The following is a 16,614-nucleotide window of genomic DNA, read 5'->3' on the forward strand; positions in this document are numbered from 1 at the left end:
TCCAAGGCAACTGGCCGGCCCAACGAAGCCACCGGTGGCGGCGGCGCGGGCGCGCGGAGTCCCGGGGCGCAGAGCCGTCTCCGCCGCGCCGGGCCTCCGGTTTCCTCGGGACGTTCCTGCTGACCTGCCGGGTCCTCGGGTGATCTGCACGCGACTTCATGCGTGGCTGTCTCTCTGTGCGGGAGTGACAACCAGGAAGCGGATAATTCCGACAGGCCCGACTTTATCCGGCTGCCACTTCTGGCCTCTGCTACAGCAGACAGGATGAATGCATTTTCTCTCACTCACGCCCTTTTTCTCAGCCTCTCCATCTCCTTTCCCTTCTCTCTCTCTCTCTCTCTCTCTCTCTCTCTCTCTCTCTCTCTCTCTCTCATGCGCTCTCCTCCTCCCCTTTCTCCAGCAGTAGCCTTCTTAATGTAGTTTAATGGCTTTACAAAGAAAGCCAGGCAGAGGAGCACTTCTCAGTGGCTGTGGTCGGACCATGACCTAGCTGACCATGAACTTGGAAGGGCTTGAAATGATAGCAGTTCTGATCGTCATTGTGCTTTTTGTTAAATTATTGGAACAGTTTGGGCTGATTGAAGCAGGTTTAGAAGGTAAGGGAGTGCTTTTCAGTGACTTCTAAAAATTCTCTGTTTTGCCATGAAAATGTCTTAGGTGAATGTAAGAGGCACCTGAAATGAGATGAGACAAATGTGACTCTGGGATGGACATGAAGGAAGCCAGGGTCTTCCGGGGAGCAAAGATTAATGAAATAAACTTTTTGTAAGTTGCAATAATATTTTCACAAAAGAATGTTAAAACTGTGAGAAACACTTTGGATCAAAATGTCAGGACCGAAACTGAAGTGATGAAGGGTTTATAAAGGATATGCCTGCTTATTTTGAGAGTATTTAGTCCATACTTATGTTTCATTATTTTATCTAATATCTCCTCTTATTGTATTGGCAAATTTTATTTGGGTATATTGTGAGATCACTCGTTTCGTGCTATGCATTTGCATTCATCAAATGAAAGTAAATAGACATAATTTCTTATGGTCTAAGATTGGAGCCTAAGAATGACAGGCTTTTCATAAGGTCATCTGGAGAAGTGTTTATAATGTTACCTATTTTTACATACTAACAGAGACTCTAAGGGGAAAAGACTCGAACTCATGTAACAGACTTTACATATATTCTAGATAGCCAATTGTTTTTCGAGTATTGCTGTTTATGTTCATTAGAGGCTTCTTCTGTTCTCCTTATCAATTATCTCTTTGTTTAAACACTAAATTTTGTATTAGCCCTTATTGTTTCCTAAATTAAATGTTTCTCTGGGAATCTGGGTAAATTTACACTGTAAATTTCTAACTACTCAGAACACATTTGAGAGTGTGTTTGCATACAACCAGTCGTTATTTATCTAAAGTTGACAGAGCGATTTTAAAAGAAGCCCTAGATGAGGTTTGACGTAGTTATGTTTAGGCATTCTTCTTGCTTCAAATTTTAAACTTAAGTAAAAAGGAAAATATGTTATAAATGTATTTACATCCACAACTAATCCTGTTCTCCAGAGAATGGCTGCCACAGTGTAACATAAATGAGATTTCATTTACCAATAGCAAACATCAAATTAAAATAAGTGTGTCACTCTGATGTAGGTTACCAGAAACCTACATTTATAACTCAAGGGGGCAGGGGTGCAGGGAGCAGGAGGTGGGGGATGGTGGAGAGCTGGGTTTGTTTGCTTAATTTTATAATAAGTTGCAGAATGCTTTTGGCAGCCCTCTCTGATGAAAACATCTGTAGTTCTAGAAAGAGGCTAAATTCTAAAATCTAGAAGTGGTCATTGCTCTTTAAAATTGACTTCATGTTGTACATTTTCATGAAACCGGTAACTTGGTTTGGCTTCTCTGTTCATGCATGTGTGTTATTTTAGTTGGCAAATATGATTGGGACATCCCATGGTAATGCAGTTTTTTATTCTCTCTGGGACTTACAGTTCATGAAATAGCCTCAGAAATCCAGCTTTGTTGAGGGGCTTGTTTTATCTTATTTCATGGATGATGTGTGGTCATTCTTTCAGCTCTTGTGTTGAGGGCTTTGACTCTGGATTTTGGTGATGACACCAACTCTAGTATTGGTTTTGCTTGTTTCAGGAACACAAATATTCACTCTCCCAAATACGAACTTGTGTTTCTTTCCTCTAAGAGCTACTAAACTCTATGAAAGTCTTTCTTTACTATTATTATTAAATTCAAAGCTGTACTAATTTGCATGAACACTTTATCTCTTGTATTTTACCTTTTACAATATCAGCATTCTTCAAGCCAATCTTGGAGTAATACTATGGAGAGAATGCACTATTTCAGAAACTTCTATATAAACTTTACATATGATTTACAGTGATTGTTAGGAAGTAATTTTAAATGGTAAAATGTTGACAATCACATTAAGTAAACATTATTTAATACATAAACGCTAATAGAGGCAAAAAGCAGTCGTACTTTTTATTTTGAAGTCTGCATAAGACAAATCTCCAAAGTGAATCTTAGCGTGAGAAGACCTTTAAAACTAGATTTAAGTTGACTATATACTTTGCTAGCTGGAGATATAAAACAAATCAATAAATTGATATAACTCATTGTATATAGTTTATAGATCAGAATGTGTGCACTCTACAGTTACAGCCAAATTTTAATTAATAAAATGATAAGCAATGTTTATTATAAAGCTAGCATCTTCATAGTTTTTCTGAAACTTTCTTAAAAAAGGTACCAATGCTCATTTCATTCAGATTTATTTTCATCTAGGAGTTCCTTTCCTCCCCCATCATTTTGCATGTCTAAGATAATGATTTACTTCACCTTTGTTATTTCTGTCTGCTCAATTGTCCTATGAAAGAATTTGAGTATTAAGTAGAAAATCTTGAACCTACGTTAAAGTCTTATGAGGATGATTGTGAACTTTTCCCCTAAATCATTAAACTCATGTGAACTTACAACTGTTTTACAGTATACACAATATTCAGAATATAGTTTTTCTTTTCTTTTGGTATTATGATATTTTTATTATCCATTATGTTCTGAAGGGCATATAAAATACAATGTTTGCATAATGTAGTTATATTGCTTTTTAGCTATGTACAGAATACATGTACTTCAAAATAAATTGGTAATGTAAAAGTCTAAAATATTTGTATTTGCTTATCTTTGAGTGCTTTGAGTTCTCATTCATTGTAGAAGACAGGGGTTAGGTCCCTAAATCTTGGGTCCTGTTCTGATCTACATATGATATTCATGAATGCATAATACTACACAGAAATCCATGCCATATATTTATAAACTAAGAGTTACAGTTATTCTTTCAGCTGAGAACATAAAATAATAGTTGGAGCACAAATGCTTATGCCTTCTCTGCCACTCTCTTGCTTTCTCTAACCTTGGATAAGTCACTTTACCTCTGTAGTTTTCTAGTTTTCTAAAATGAGAAAACTGGACTTGATAATCTTCATGGAACTTTCCATTTCAAAACTTCAGTGAGTTTAACAGGTAATTAAAATTTGAGAATTTATGTAACACATATTGTTTATCATAAAATAGATATAGTGGCCTACTTTGGAATTGATAAACAGTGTAACCGTTAGACTAATCTTTCCTCCTCTTCCATAGTTGGATAATTCATCATACCTCAGGGAAATATTCATTGTATTTCAAAAGAATAGAGAAATGTCCTTTACTGTAGCTCTAAAATTTGATATTTGGGACTGCTATTTCAAGCATCCTCATGATACGGTTTCTCAAAACTTACACAGAGTTCCAATAACAAATAAGCACATCATATTGTTATTTATTAACTTTTTGGCAAAAATTCCATTCAATGTCATTAAGTTTTCTTTTTAAGAAAAGTAATCTTAATGCCAGTTCAGTCGGTATGAAAATAATAGTGGGAAGCAGACTTCTAGGGATAACACACAATACCAATCACCAGTGTTTTAAATTCATAGACTCTCTCTACTTAGTGGGGAGTTAAGGAGGCTCCAGATTTATGTTGGTTTGGAATACTCCTGAACCCTCACAACAGTAAATTGCCTTTTTTTTTCCAACTATAAAAATGAAAGTGGTTTTCTGTTAATGCATTCCAAGGAGAAATTGAATCAAAATTTTAATGGCAAAGTGATTTCATTATCTCTATACGTAAAGCTTCACTGTGGAAATATCTACTTTTCATCTAAATATGTATTAAATTATGCTGAAGCAGTTACTAAATGAAGAAAGAACCATCCTTCTACCAGTCTTAGTAAAAGCAAAATTTCACAAAAATTAACACACATGACTTGAAAAAAAGTCACTTTTATTGATACTTATCTTTGATAAAAAGACAAAAAGAAATCAACTGGGAATCTAAGTCCTTCTTAGGATAAGCAGTAGACTGTCTTTTGTTTTTGTGCAACTCATTTTATTTAGTAGATACCTGTCGTGGTACTGTAATACAAGCTTCCTCAAGAGACTTAAACAAGGTATTAGCTATCTATGCAAAGATGGATTTTTAGAACCCAAGTTATTAATTCTCCTGTGCTGTTGACAGACGTGGAGAAGTGCTGGATCTGTCAATAAATTGGGCAAACTGAAAAACATCACTGACGTTGTGTCCAGACCATGATGCTTAATAAGGACCAAGGGGCTAGAGATGACTAGCAGGGGCTGATTTCCATCTCAAATAGCTTAACTGAAATTCATAGAGTCTTGCTCTAATTCTCCCAGCATTCTGCTTCCCCCAGTGCAATAGCATGCCAGTGCTATGTGTTTTGGGGTATCAGAGAAGTCTTTGTAAACTGTAAAGTTTAAGAAAGATTAAAAATACTTTATATTAGAAAACTTAAACATACAATCTGTTTACACCATCTAAGATTGAAATAAAGAGAATACATATAGTATCTACCTGTCTTTAGGGTCTCTTACGATTAATCTTTTCTTATTTCAAGAACATTAGGCCTAAAAGGGGACTACTGGAAGAAGATTTAGTGTATTCAGAGATTACACTCAGAGGATCTAAAGTTATACTTGGAGTCTAATCACAGCTTCGTTTCTTATTAGTCATGTGATTTTAGACTATTATTTGACTGACATCCTAATTTTTAGCCATAAAATGAAAAAATTATAAATAATATTAATATTTTACTTTATTGAATATTACCTATATGTCAGGTATGTAAACAGAGTATAGTATAGCTATATTATTCATGTAATATAGTATAGCATGCCAGTATCTTATTTAAACTTCACCATGGTCCTTTGAGATAGGTAAATCACTTCCACTTTAGATGTAAGAAAACGTAGACCTACAGAGGCCACTGAATTTGGATCAGCTAGCAAGTCATAAAACTGGAATTCAAACTCAGGTCATCAGACTCCATATCTTATTATATAATTTTAATTTTCTAAGCATTACAAACTCATGGGCAATGGCAAATAATTTTGCAAAGGGGAGAAAGTATTAAATCAGGTATTCATTAATGACTTTCCACAAGCCTTTCTTGGACACATTCTATGCATGAAATACTCTCAATCACTTATATATTTCACAAGCATAAACATGCATACCATACTATTCTAAACAGAGTAAAAGAACATTATAAAGGAACTACATTAGAAGTTATACAGAATCTTGTAATATGAATAAATCAGCATTAAATTTTAGTCACATCAAATGCACACTTTAGTTGGGATCTGGGGTAAAATTTGAAGAGAAAACAGACATAAATGTTTATTCACAAACTAAGAGTCGATCTGGTTTGCTTTGAGAGACAAGTAGGATTGATGGAAACAGATGGGGCAGAGAAGGGCTGGTGATTTTGGAGAAAGGAGGAAATTCAACATAAGATGCTACTGAGAAAAAGTGAAGCCTTGAATCCAGGAGGACTGTTATTTATGAAAAGGTCTGAGATGTATGGATTGGGTTGATTGAAGCGTGAACAAAGGCAATAGGATGATGAATATTGGAGTAATATTTTGAAGCAAGTGCATCCAGCATTGAATTAGAGCATCAGCTGGATTTTACGGCTTGACGAAGATGGTCATCAACAGAAAATACATACCCCAACCTTTATCAACAAGTAAAAAACAAGAAGGGATACTGATGGTTCTAGTTATTGAGAACAGAGTACAATGGAGGGAGGAAAGCTTACCTTAGTTGAGAACCTGTAAAAGACAAAGGGGGTGAAAAGAAAGTGCTGCATATGCCTTGCCTTGGAATTATCATCTCAACTATGCACGATTGCAAGTGTTATTTTGATTTTGTGGATGAATAAACTAGAAGTTCAGGGTGAATAATAACTTGCTTAAGATCACAAGGAAGTAAGTGAAGGAGTCTAGATTGATTCCAATATCTTTATTATAGTACTAATCCAAAGACATTCATTATTCCTGCACAAGATAAATATTCCAAAGTAAGATAAAACATACATAGATACATAAAAGTCATATATGATATAAACATCTCTTACAGAATATGCCCATGTAAATTTAAAAAATTGTATTTAAAAATCTGATTTTTTTTTTTGCTTCTAGTTCTATGTAGAGACATTAGTAAAAGCATACATACAATAGTGAACCCAGAAAAATGGGGAAGAGGGAAAAATAAGAGATGTATCAGTAATTTTCATAATTATAGCTCTGATTTGTCAAGGCTTCATAGAACAAAATATCCTGCAGAAACTGCCAGTTTCAAATTGATTGTCTTATAGATAAGGAAACTAAGTCTGAGAGAGATGAAACGACTTAAACATGATTTGTTATTGACAGAAATAGTTTCTGCAAAGAAAAATCTAATGAATTATACTCAGAAGATAAACTTCAAACATACCTTGTTTCATAAAATGCTTATTCAAATTTCAGCCCTCTTGTTATTCTGTTTATGGTCCAAGAATTTAGAGCTGGGCTGGGTAGTGAAGTTATAAGATTAGAAATAGGTGCCATTACAAAGAACTATCAGGCTGAGGGATTCAGCCATAAATTGAAGTGTTTTCTACCTCTATGACCACACACACACACACACACACACACACACACACACACATACACACAAACAGAAATTATAAGGGCAGTTATCTTAATTGTTCAACACGTCAATTATTAAACTCTAAATTCTGTACCTTCCTAACTGCTTGCTTCAGTACCACCATTCCACAGATGTCTGCCTTTACCTCTCTGTTTGCAATTCAATGCCACTGGCCAGACCGTTCATGACAATTATTTGAAAAGTATTTGATTAGGTCAGTAGAGTAATCATCAAGCCAAATCTGGCTGCTGCAATTATAACAACTGTGTTTCAGTTCTCATAGGGAAGCCACAGAATGTAGAAAATAAGAACACAGACTCTGAAGCCAAAATAATTGGATTCAATGATAATCCCAGCTCGAATACACCTTAGCTATAGGCCTTGGGTAAGCACTGCAACCCTCGGTACTCTAGTTCTTTATCTACTAAATTGGAATAATCATAGCACCTCCCTCTCCTGCTTGTTTTGTGGATTAATATAGTTGGTATTTGTATATGCTTAGGATACTGTCTAGGATCATAATAAGTTATTGGTGTTTTCCTGTTATAGCTAGGCACCATCATCTTTCCATGAGAGAGAGAGAGAGAGAGAGAAAGAGAGAGAGAGAGAGAGAGAGAGAGAGAGAGAGAGAGAGAGAGAGGAGAGAGAGAGAGACCACAGCTCGATATCTGAAACCAAGAGTTGCTTCATTGCTTGGTAAACAAGTGAGAGCTGTGCTTGTAAGATGCTGTCACTCAAATACAAACACTGCTGTTTTATACAGAGTTTTAGGCTTTCAAAAGCATGGTTACTAATGCAAAATTGTCATTGATTGATTGCGTTGGGTTTAAAACTGATCCTGGTGGTGACTTGTTACCAAAATCAAAGAACAATTCATTTCCGTTCTTAAAACTAGAGTACAAAAAGGTTTTCATGATAAACAACATTTAAGACTGTTTATTGAGAACTCCCAAGTGCCAGGTACTGTTCTAGATGCTGGGGATGCAGCCATCAGCAGAACAGATAAAGCCTCCATTCTTGCAAGCTCATCTACTGAGTTTTGAGATACAAACTATAAATGGTACAAAAATAAGAATCAGAGTAGTTGTAGTAGATTTCATTCAATCATTCACTAATGGAGGCACATGTGTGTGCCTGTATTGTGGTCCATATGTTGTCCTAAGCATAGTATGTGAACACAGTTACAGTCCTTGAGAAATTCATGTGCTACTGGGGAAGCAAGACAAAAATATAAATAAAGGAATATATAGGAATACATAATTTAATATTTAATAGGGACAAGCACAAAATATGGCGAGGGGACAGCAACAGAGTGTCAGCATTCCAAGTTGAGATATGAGTGATACATTAATATCCCAGGTATATGTACTAATGCATATTATTTGGAACTAGCAGGAATCATAGAAAGGGTTGTCCACCCTTCTCATTTTATGAGTAAATTGAGGCCCAGGAAGGTTAATTGACTTGTTAGGAATCACAATGCTATTTGGCAGCATAAATATTGTAATAATTACAACATCTCTAATAGAGTGATAATTATATTCTAGTGAGGACCTCACCATTTTATGTATTTGTTTTATGGGTAGTCAGACAGTAGAGGCAAAGGGTGGTCAGAGAAGGCCCTTCCAAAGAACTGACTTGTCTGAAAATACTTAAAGGAAATGAGTGCATGAGACATGAGAGAGTCTGGGACAAGAGCATTATTCCAGGGAAAGGAATTGCCATATGCAGGAGGCTTTGGTTAGAAGTGTGCCTCATGTATCCAAGGAGCACAGGCAGGCTAACGTAGCTGAGGCAGAGTGAGTGCGCCAGAGTAATGGGAGGAGCAATGGAGGGAGAGCCAAAGTCAGACCCTACAGGGCCATTATAAGGACTTTAGGACTTGCTCTTTGGTCCTGGAAAGACAGTGAAGGGTTCAGATAGGAAGTTTCTACACAGTTCCTGACTCTATCTTCTTTCACATGCTCTGATATTGTTTCTGTATCATATCTGCTGACTCCCAGACATCTCTTTGTTCTGCCCCAGATCCCTGCCAGGGCATGGACTCAGCACTTATTTTCAGACTTCCTTTATATGAAATGACTGCCTGTACCAATCTTTAGCATGAGCGTAAGCCAAAACTTCACTCCTCTTCGTTGATCTAGGTCTTCCCTCTACCTTCCACATGGAGTGAGCAGGTCTAGTCTTCATTTCATCTTACCAGGTTGCTTCAACAACTTGGGTTATACGCCATATATATCATATATATACAGTTTTAGGAGCAATGCTAATTGTCTTAATAGGACTTTACTAGAGAAGGAATTTTGAAAAGTGAAATTATATTCCTTGAGTACTTGCCACAGTAAAAATATGTGATGATAGAGGTAAAAAGGTGAACTTTACACACAAAAAAAGAAGACAATATTGCTCCTTTGAGAAGTTCCTCCTCCCTCACTTAACAGTTTCCAAGGGAAATATTCAAATGGGGACATTCCAAGTTGAGATGTGAATGATACATTAATATCCCAGGAATATGTACTAATACATATTTTTTGGAACTAGCAAGAGTCATAGTGTAGTCCACCCTCCTCATTTTATGAGGAAATTGAGGCCCTGAAAGGTTAATTGACTTGTTAGAAATCACAGGGCTGTTCAGTAGCATAATATATTATAATAATTACATTATCTGTAATAGAAAGGTCATTATATTCTAGGTGAGGATCTCACCATTTTACATATTTGTAGTATCTAATTTTTGTATATCCCAGTAAAACCAACCTTACTAGCCATAATTATAGGAATTCTAGCTCTTTACTTAAAAATCTATTGTGAATGCTTTTCATCATATTCCTTTTTTCTAGTTTTATTGGATTATGCCCAGGAAAATGGGGAAGATTTGCTGGTACTCAGGCAGAAACAAGGCTTCTGATGAAACTGATAGGTGTGCCAAAATGTGATGACACAGTTGTAGTGAGGCTGGGAACCAAGCTTTGGTTCAGCAGGGAGTTAGGGCCGGGATCTTGCATTGAAGATACATAATGGGAAGACTCAGAGTCAAATCTTCAGGTATCAAATGAATATGATATGGTAGGGGAGTCTCAAGTAGAGAGATCCCAGAGCTGTTAAGCAAGAAGGTGGCATTTGAGGCTAATCATATTAAACACGCCTTAATGAGCACTGTGTTGAGCATATGTCAGGCACTATGAACAAGACTTTATATGATCATTCATATTAGCAATTTTTATAAACTAGCTGTAGTTGAAAATTTAGCAAATGAGAAAGGATATGCTTCTGTAGTTTCAGTCCCTCACCTAAGATCATATACCTGGATGGAAGTGGTCAAGGTGGGATTCAAATTCAGGCTGCCCACCTGGAGAACAAAAGTTCTCAACCACTGTGTTTCTGCCTTCCAGTTAGGACTAGATCAGGATCAGAGGCAGAATGACTTTGAAGTAAATGAAGATTAAGCTATAGAGACTTTCAAATGCATGGCCCCCTTTCTATTCCTACTCTAATTAATATTAACTTCCATGCCAAATTTTATATGTGATTTTTAATTCTTTTCTCATAGACCCCCCTTCCCCGAATCTTTTGTGCTTCAGATCCCATAAAACCAAGATCTGCTCCTGTTGTAATCTTAGAAGATGTTGCCTTCTCTTGCATGATTAAAATTCATGACTGGTAACACAGAAAGCAAGATACAATCCTACAAGACAGAGGTTGGATATCAAGTTCCCATTAGGGGTTCCCATGTCTCTCTGCCTTATCTCTGTGGCCATTTAGACTTCATGCCTGACACAATTAGGATGGGATTATTGACAGTATAACATTTCCAGTAGACTGCAGTAAAATGTAGTCCTATTTCCCGAAGGATTGGCTAAGAAACTCAATTGAACTTGGACTTGTAGGAAGGTCTCAGGGGCAGATTGACAGCATGGCTAGGTAGTGAAAGTATGGACTTTCTCATTAAAAAAAAATCCATGGATTTGAACCTCACCTCCTTCACTTAAGAGTTGACACTGGTAACATACTTGACTCCTTTGAGCTTCAGTTTTATCTTATGTAAATTGATCACTGTTGTTAAGACTTATGGAGATGAATGGACAGCAGCTGGCTCTATTAAGATATTCTATGAATGTAACCATTAATTGCTAGATACAATGTAAGAAGCCAGGTAAGACGAAGACAGAGTAGATGAGGCATGGGTGAACATTATCTCCTATTTATTTATCATTTGTTTTACATGTGATTATCTAGCCATGAGCTGCAGATGTCCAGTATCACCCTAAAGTTGTCCTGATACTTGTCCTCCTCCCCATTTTGAACAGATGAAATCTTTCATAGTCACAGGTATTCATTCAGTCATTGAATTTATATTTACTGAGCTCCTACTGGGTACTCTTCTAGGTGCTGGGGATGCCATGGGTGGGGGGAAGAAACCACTGAGGTCCCTGATACTGTAAAGCAGTTGGCTTTAGTTGCAGCAAAGCCTCCCTTTATCTGCAGTATATGCTAGGAAAAGCGGAGAATACCAGCTTAGATATTGGTACATTTATAATGGGAAATTGAGAGATGGTGTGTCCAATTGCTTTCTTCTCAGTTAATATGAAGTAGGGTAGGGTGAAAATCATTTGTGTGGTGGGAGTAATTGATATTTCAAAAAGAAAGGAAGTACCATATAGTCTTATCAGAGCCTGACAAAGTGAATTTACCGAGCAAATGTGAGAAGATTGTTGGGCAGTGCTGAGTGCCCATTTGAGATTCGTGGTCATAGTTTTAAAAGAATACTCTTCCCAACTTAGATAAAGGAGGCACTTTCTTGGGTATGTTACTGCAAGATTATTTTTACAGATGTGTTCAAAGAGAAGGGAAGGACTGGGTAGCAAATGAGAGAATAGGAAAAAAAAAGAAATTTAGAGAGAATCTGTCAGTACAACCCTCTAAATTCGCAAAAATAGATACTGTAGCTCAGACAATGGAGGTATCACTGTGGAAGACTTAAAATTGAACAAGGTGGGAAAGGTGTGGGAATGGTGTTCTCCAGATGTGTGATGAGGCAAAGGCACTGACTTAAAATCCCATTTCCTAACAGCTGCTATGTTGTACTATCAATCCAAATAATTGGTAACATCTCCCAGGGAAAAGACCCAACAAAATGTGTTCAAATACTAGTTTATTTATTATGTTGAAAATGCTTAAGAAAAAACTCTCAGACTTCTCTTAAAGCCACAGATGAATTCCTGAAAGTTGTTTATATACTGTGCCGTCACAAATAGAGTAAAATTCCAATACACAGAGAGGACTGTTCCACTTGTATTCTTAGTTTCAGTGCTGAAAGTTTATTCATCAGATATTTTTAATGGTGGTGTGTTTGTACTTCTCTTGTGTCTGTAAGTGTTAGCCATCAATCACCTCTTATTAGCTTTTGGAAAGTTTGATCTGGTTGTCACAGACCTAATTCTCTGCCTTTGAAAATAGTATAAGATGGTTATTAAAATCAATGAGGTTTATAATTTTGTGTGTGCATCTACACATACCTATTTGTACACAAATACATGTTTGTATAAACATACGCTAGACTCATACGTGTACACTCTTGTATACTCCACACACATACGCATAATCCACAAACATAAGCCATGAGATTCATCAGTTAACATACATTGAGCTTATTGAAGAACCCTGATTCTTTTGCACCAAGACCTGTGAAGATTTTCTGGGAGATGAATTTATATTTAACCATGTGTACAAGTACAGAGGGAGAAGATGTACATCGTGAAAAAGGACAGTAGATAAAGAATAAACCTTGAAATGGAAGCTTTGAAATGGAACATGCTGTGACATTGGAAGGAAAACACCCTAACTATGATCCCTGCTCTAACAAGCTGTGTCATCTCTAGCAAAGTATTTAACTTTTCTGATCCTCTATTTCTTCTATAAAATCCTCAACTGGATCTAGCTCATATAGTATTGTCTGTAAAGAACACATATTTAGTAGACACAAAGTGCTTAACTTACAATGATTAGTTTTGGCTCCTCATAAGGTCACAGTAACCTGTTCTTATGTCTACCTAGTTGTTGCTCGCCCGGTCACTCCCTTCCTGACCTTGAAAAGGCTGTGTCATGACCAATGTGGTTTCCTGGCCGCCTCCTTCAGGTCCCAGACTTCTGCCCTTTCTAATCTTTGTTTCTCTCTCACCTAATCAGTGTCATCTTCCTTGGTCCAAATTCACTCAGCTCGGGCAAGAGCCTTGTTTCATTTGCATGTTGATAAATTCTCCCATCTATTCACCCTAAGTCCCCTGAGAATGGCAAATACCAGTGTGGTGAAAATATATTCAGATCATATTTCTTAAGTTAAAAGAACAAGTTTCAAAACAGAATGCAAAATAATGATCTCATTAAAAAAGTATACACACAGGAGGTGGGTATATACACACAGTGACATTTTTCATTTCTTCTTTGAACATGTCACTTTTTGGCATGTGTTTATGTAACTTTTTTTAGAGGTTAATTTAAAAGGAAAAGAATATCAATATGAAATGTACATTATTTTTTTCCCAGAAGGAGAAAAGCAGTCCCCTTTGGAATATAGTAATTTATCAACATAAAATGAAAAACATTTTTGGGTCCAGAAAATGTATTTAAAATTGAGGAGTTCTGAGTTTGTTTTTAATCTTTAAAAATAAGAGAATTCAGGGTCAACGTCTTTGAGCTAATGCCAGATTTTTATACCTTGAATTCATTTTTCAACTTCAAGTCAAACAGTTTCTAGAATCATTGATAAAGAGCCATCTCTATAAACATTTCCATATAAAAAAGTTATAAAAAGCCCAGGATATTGATGTTTTGCATAGGAGTCTTAAGAAGAGCTCTTTTTTTTTTTTTGGTACCTGCTAAGAGGAGCTTTGGTTTTATGATTCTTAGGGACAACCTATTTCACTCCTTGGATGTGTTTTGCTTCATTTCCTCAGCAAGGGAAAATTGGAATGCTTATGTGATATGTGGGAAAGGGTGGGGTGAGGAAGTGGGTGCAGAGTGGGAGTCTGTGGCTGCTCGGCAGTTCTCAGCTTCCTTCATTTCTGAGTTTCCATTATATTTCCCTAGCAGCAGCTTCGTACGTCTGCCTAGGTGCCATTCATGTGAAAACCTAGGTAAGAACTATTTCATATGAGGAACAGATTTAAAAGGAAAGGAGTGATAAAGAGAGGTTTCAAGCAGTACACAGCTGCATTTAAGACCAGTGCAAAGATTTCATTAAATGGCTTGCTAGGCAGGAATCCTAAGTACATCTCATACATTTTTTAAAAGTACTTTATAAAACTTGTCCTTAAGGATGATCCATGTAACTTTCCTTTTCATTAGTAGATATATTTTTTCTTGAATAAAGAAAGGGACATTGATTACATCACTCTTAATTAATATTGATGCAATTTATGATAGAAAAAAATTCTTGCTTTGGTGCTCTATTCTATGGGATAGTTAATAAGTACAAATATATGGTTAGATAGAATAAATAAAATCTAGTGTTTGATAGCACAAGAGGATGACTACAGTCAACAATAACCTATTGTATATTACAAAACAAGTGAAAGAGTAGAATTAGAATGTTGCTAAAAAAAAAAAAAGAAATGATAAATGCTTGAGGTAATAGATGCTCCAATTGCCCTGATTGAATCATTAGACATTGTATGCCTATATCAAAATATCAGATAAATATATACACCTATTATGTATCCATGATAATTAAAAATGAATAAAAATATGCTATGGTTTTAGATCCTGAAGTAAATAAGATATGACTTGTATTTTCACAGAACTTAAGTCCTGAAACAATTTCCCTCTAAAAGCACACTGTGTTAAACTCCAATAGTCTTGTGTTTTCATGCAAACCCAGTCAATAATAGTTATCTGTTCTTAGTTTTTCTTTATTAACAAATGGGCATAAGATTCACCTTATAGAATGGGTGTGAATATAAAATACTATACAGCCATGAAAAATGAGATCATGTCCTTTGGAACAACATGGATGGGGCTGGAGGCTATTATCCTAAGCAAATGAATGCCGTGACAGAAAACCAAATACCACATGTTCTCATATACTATAACATTAGGTGCAGTTTCCAGCAAAAAGGGGTGACTCAGTCAGTACTTACTCAACTTTGTATCACAGATGCTCTGGTGGTGGCTGAGAGTGTTCACTCTGAAGTGATCACCTGAGTTTGAACACAGGCCCCAGAACATACCCAATTTGTAATACTGGGTCCGATGCTTATCCTTTCTGAGTCTCAGTTTCTTCATCAGTAAAAATAAAGTAACAATAGTATTTATCTCATAGAGTTTGGAGCATAAAAAAGTTAAAATATATAAAACACCTACAATGCCTGGCTCAAGGTTAATATTATGTAAGTATTTGTTCTTATTATTTTTAATTACTATCAATTATTTTCCAAAATCTAGTCTAAGTGGTTAGTCCATTCCCCCTCCCCTGCCTTTGCTGTAATAATGATAGGGGTTTCTGCTTTAGTTTCATTCTCCTTTTCCTTTTATTATGTTTTACATGTGTTTTGCCTATAGCCTAAGCATACATCTGTGCCTGATTAAAGCATCACAGAAAAACAGGCAAGTTATAAGGTTACAGATACAGTTATCACCTTGGGGGAGGGATAGTTGTGTTGTGATCCAGTGATGAGTGAACAGCCCCACCTGGCTAATCCTCATACAGATGTGTATGAGTGCATGTGTCTCTGGTAGCAAGGAAGACCTCAAAAGAGGCTGTTCATGAGTCAACATTAATCTTGCTACTGGTAGAACAAAGCTGCTAATGTTCAAACACCTGTCTTCTCCAGTAAACCCCAAGCATACTTTTTAAGGTGGAGAGAGTTTCTAATTTATGCTTATATTTCCTGCAGCTTTACTTAGTAGATGCTCATCAAATGTCTATGAATAAATAAGAATCAGACAAGTGACTATAAATGAGTATTACTTTTTTTTTTTTTTTTTTTGAGATGGAGTCTTGCTCTGTCGCACAGGCTGGAGTGCAAAGACATGATCTCTGCTCACTGCACCTCTGCCTCCTGAGTTCAAGCAATTCCCTGCCTCAGCCTCCCCAGTAGCTGGGATTAGAGGTGCCTGCCACCATGCCTTGCTAGTATTTTTAATAGAGATGGGGTTTCACTGTCTTGGCCAGGCTGGTCTTGAACTACTGACCTCATGATCCACATGCGTTGGCCTCCCAAAGTGCTGGGATTACAGGTGTGAACCACTGTGTCCAGCCAATTATATTGCTAAATCAAATTTTATAATATTTGTTTCTTCGAAAATATATTTTGGTATTCACAATATATATATATATATATATATATTACATACATATTTTAATTAAAAAAAACCAAGGTGCAAAAGCAGGATAAGATGGGGATAGAAAGTTTAAAAAGGCGAAATCACATCCTGTAGCCCTAGTTAGTCTTTACCTAGGTTTCAGACGTCCTCACAAGTCTTCTAGACTTCCTGCAATATAGGTTAATGTGCGAATCATAAGTAGTATGAAATTTAGTAGAAAACAGTTGGTATCAGGTTCTTTTGCAAACTTCTT

General features: G+C 36.3%; 1 protein-coding gene across 5 annotated transcripts in view; it reads left to right on the forward strand.

Annotated features, from left to right (window-relative positions):
- KCNIP4 (potassium voltage-gated channel interacting protein 4) overlaps window positions 1–16,614 on the forward strand; it is a 1,202,281-nt gene that overhangs the window by 650,359 nt on the left and 535,308 nt on the right. The window contains exon 1 of one of the 5 annotated variants that reach the window (XM_002745949.6): window positions 414–596. The exons of the other annotated variants lie outside the window; for them this stretch is intronic. Coding sequence (XP_002745995.1) covers window positions 497–596 — 100 coding nt within the window. The 5' untranslated portion in view covers window positions 414–496. Of the gene's footprint in view, window positions 1–413; window positions 597–16,614 lie in introns of those variants that run through there. 5 annotated transcript variants of the gene reach the window in all.

This window comes from Callithrix jacchus, chromosome 3, assembly GCF_049354715.1.
Source record: "Callithrix jacchus isolate 240 chromosome 3, calJac240_pri, whole genome shotgun sequence".
Classification (NCBI taxonomy): Eukaryota; Metazoa; Chordata; class Mammalia; order Primates; family Cebidae; genus Callithrix; species Callithrix jacchus.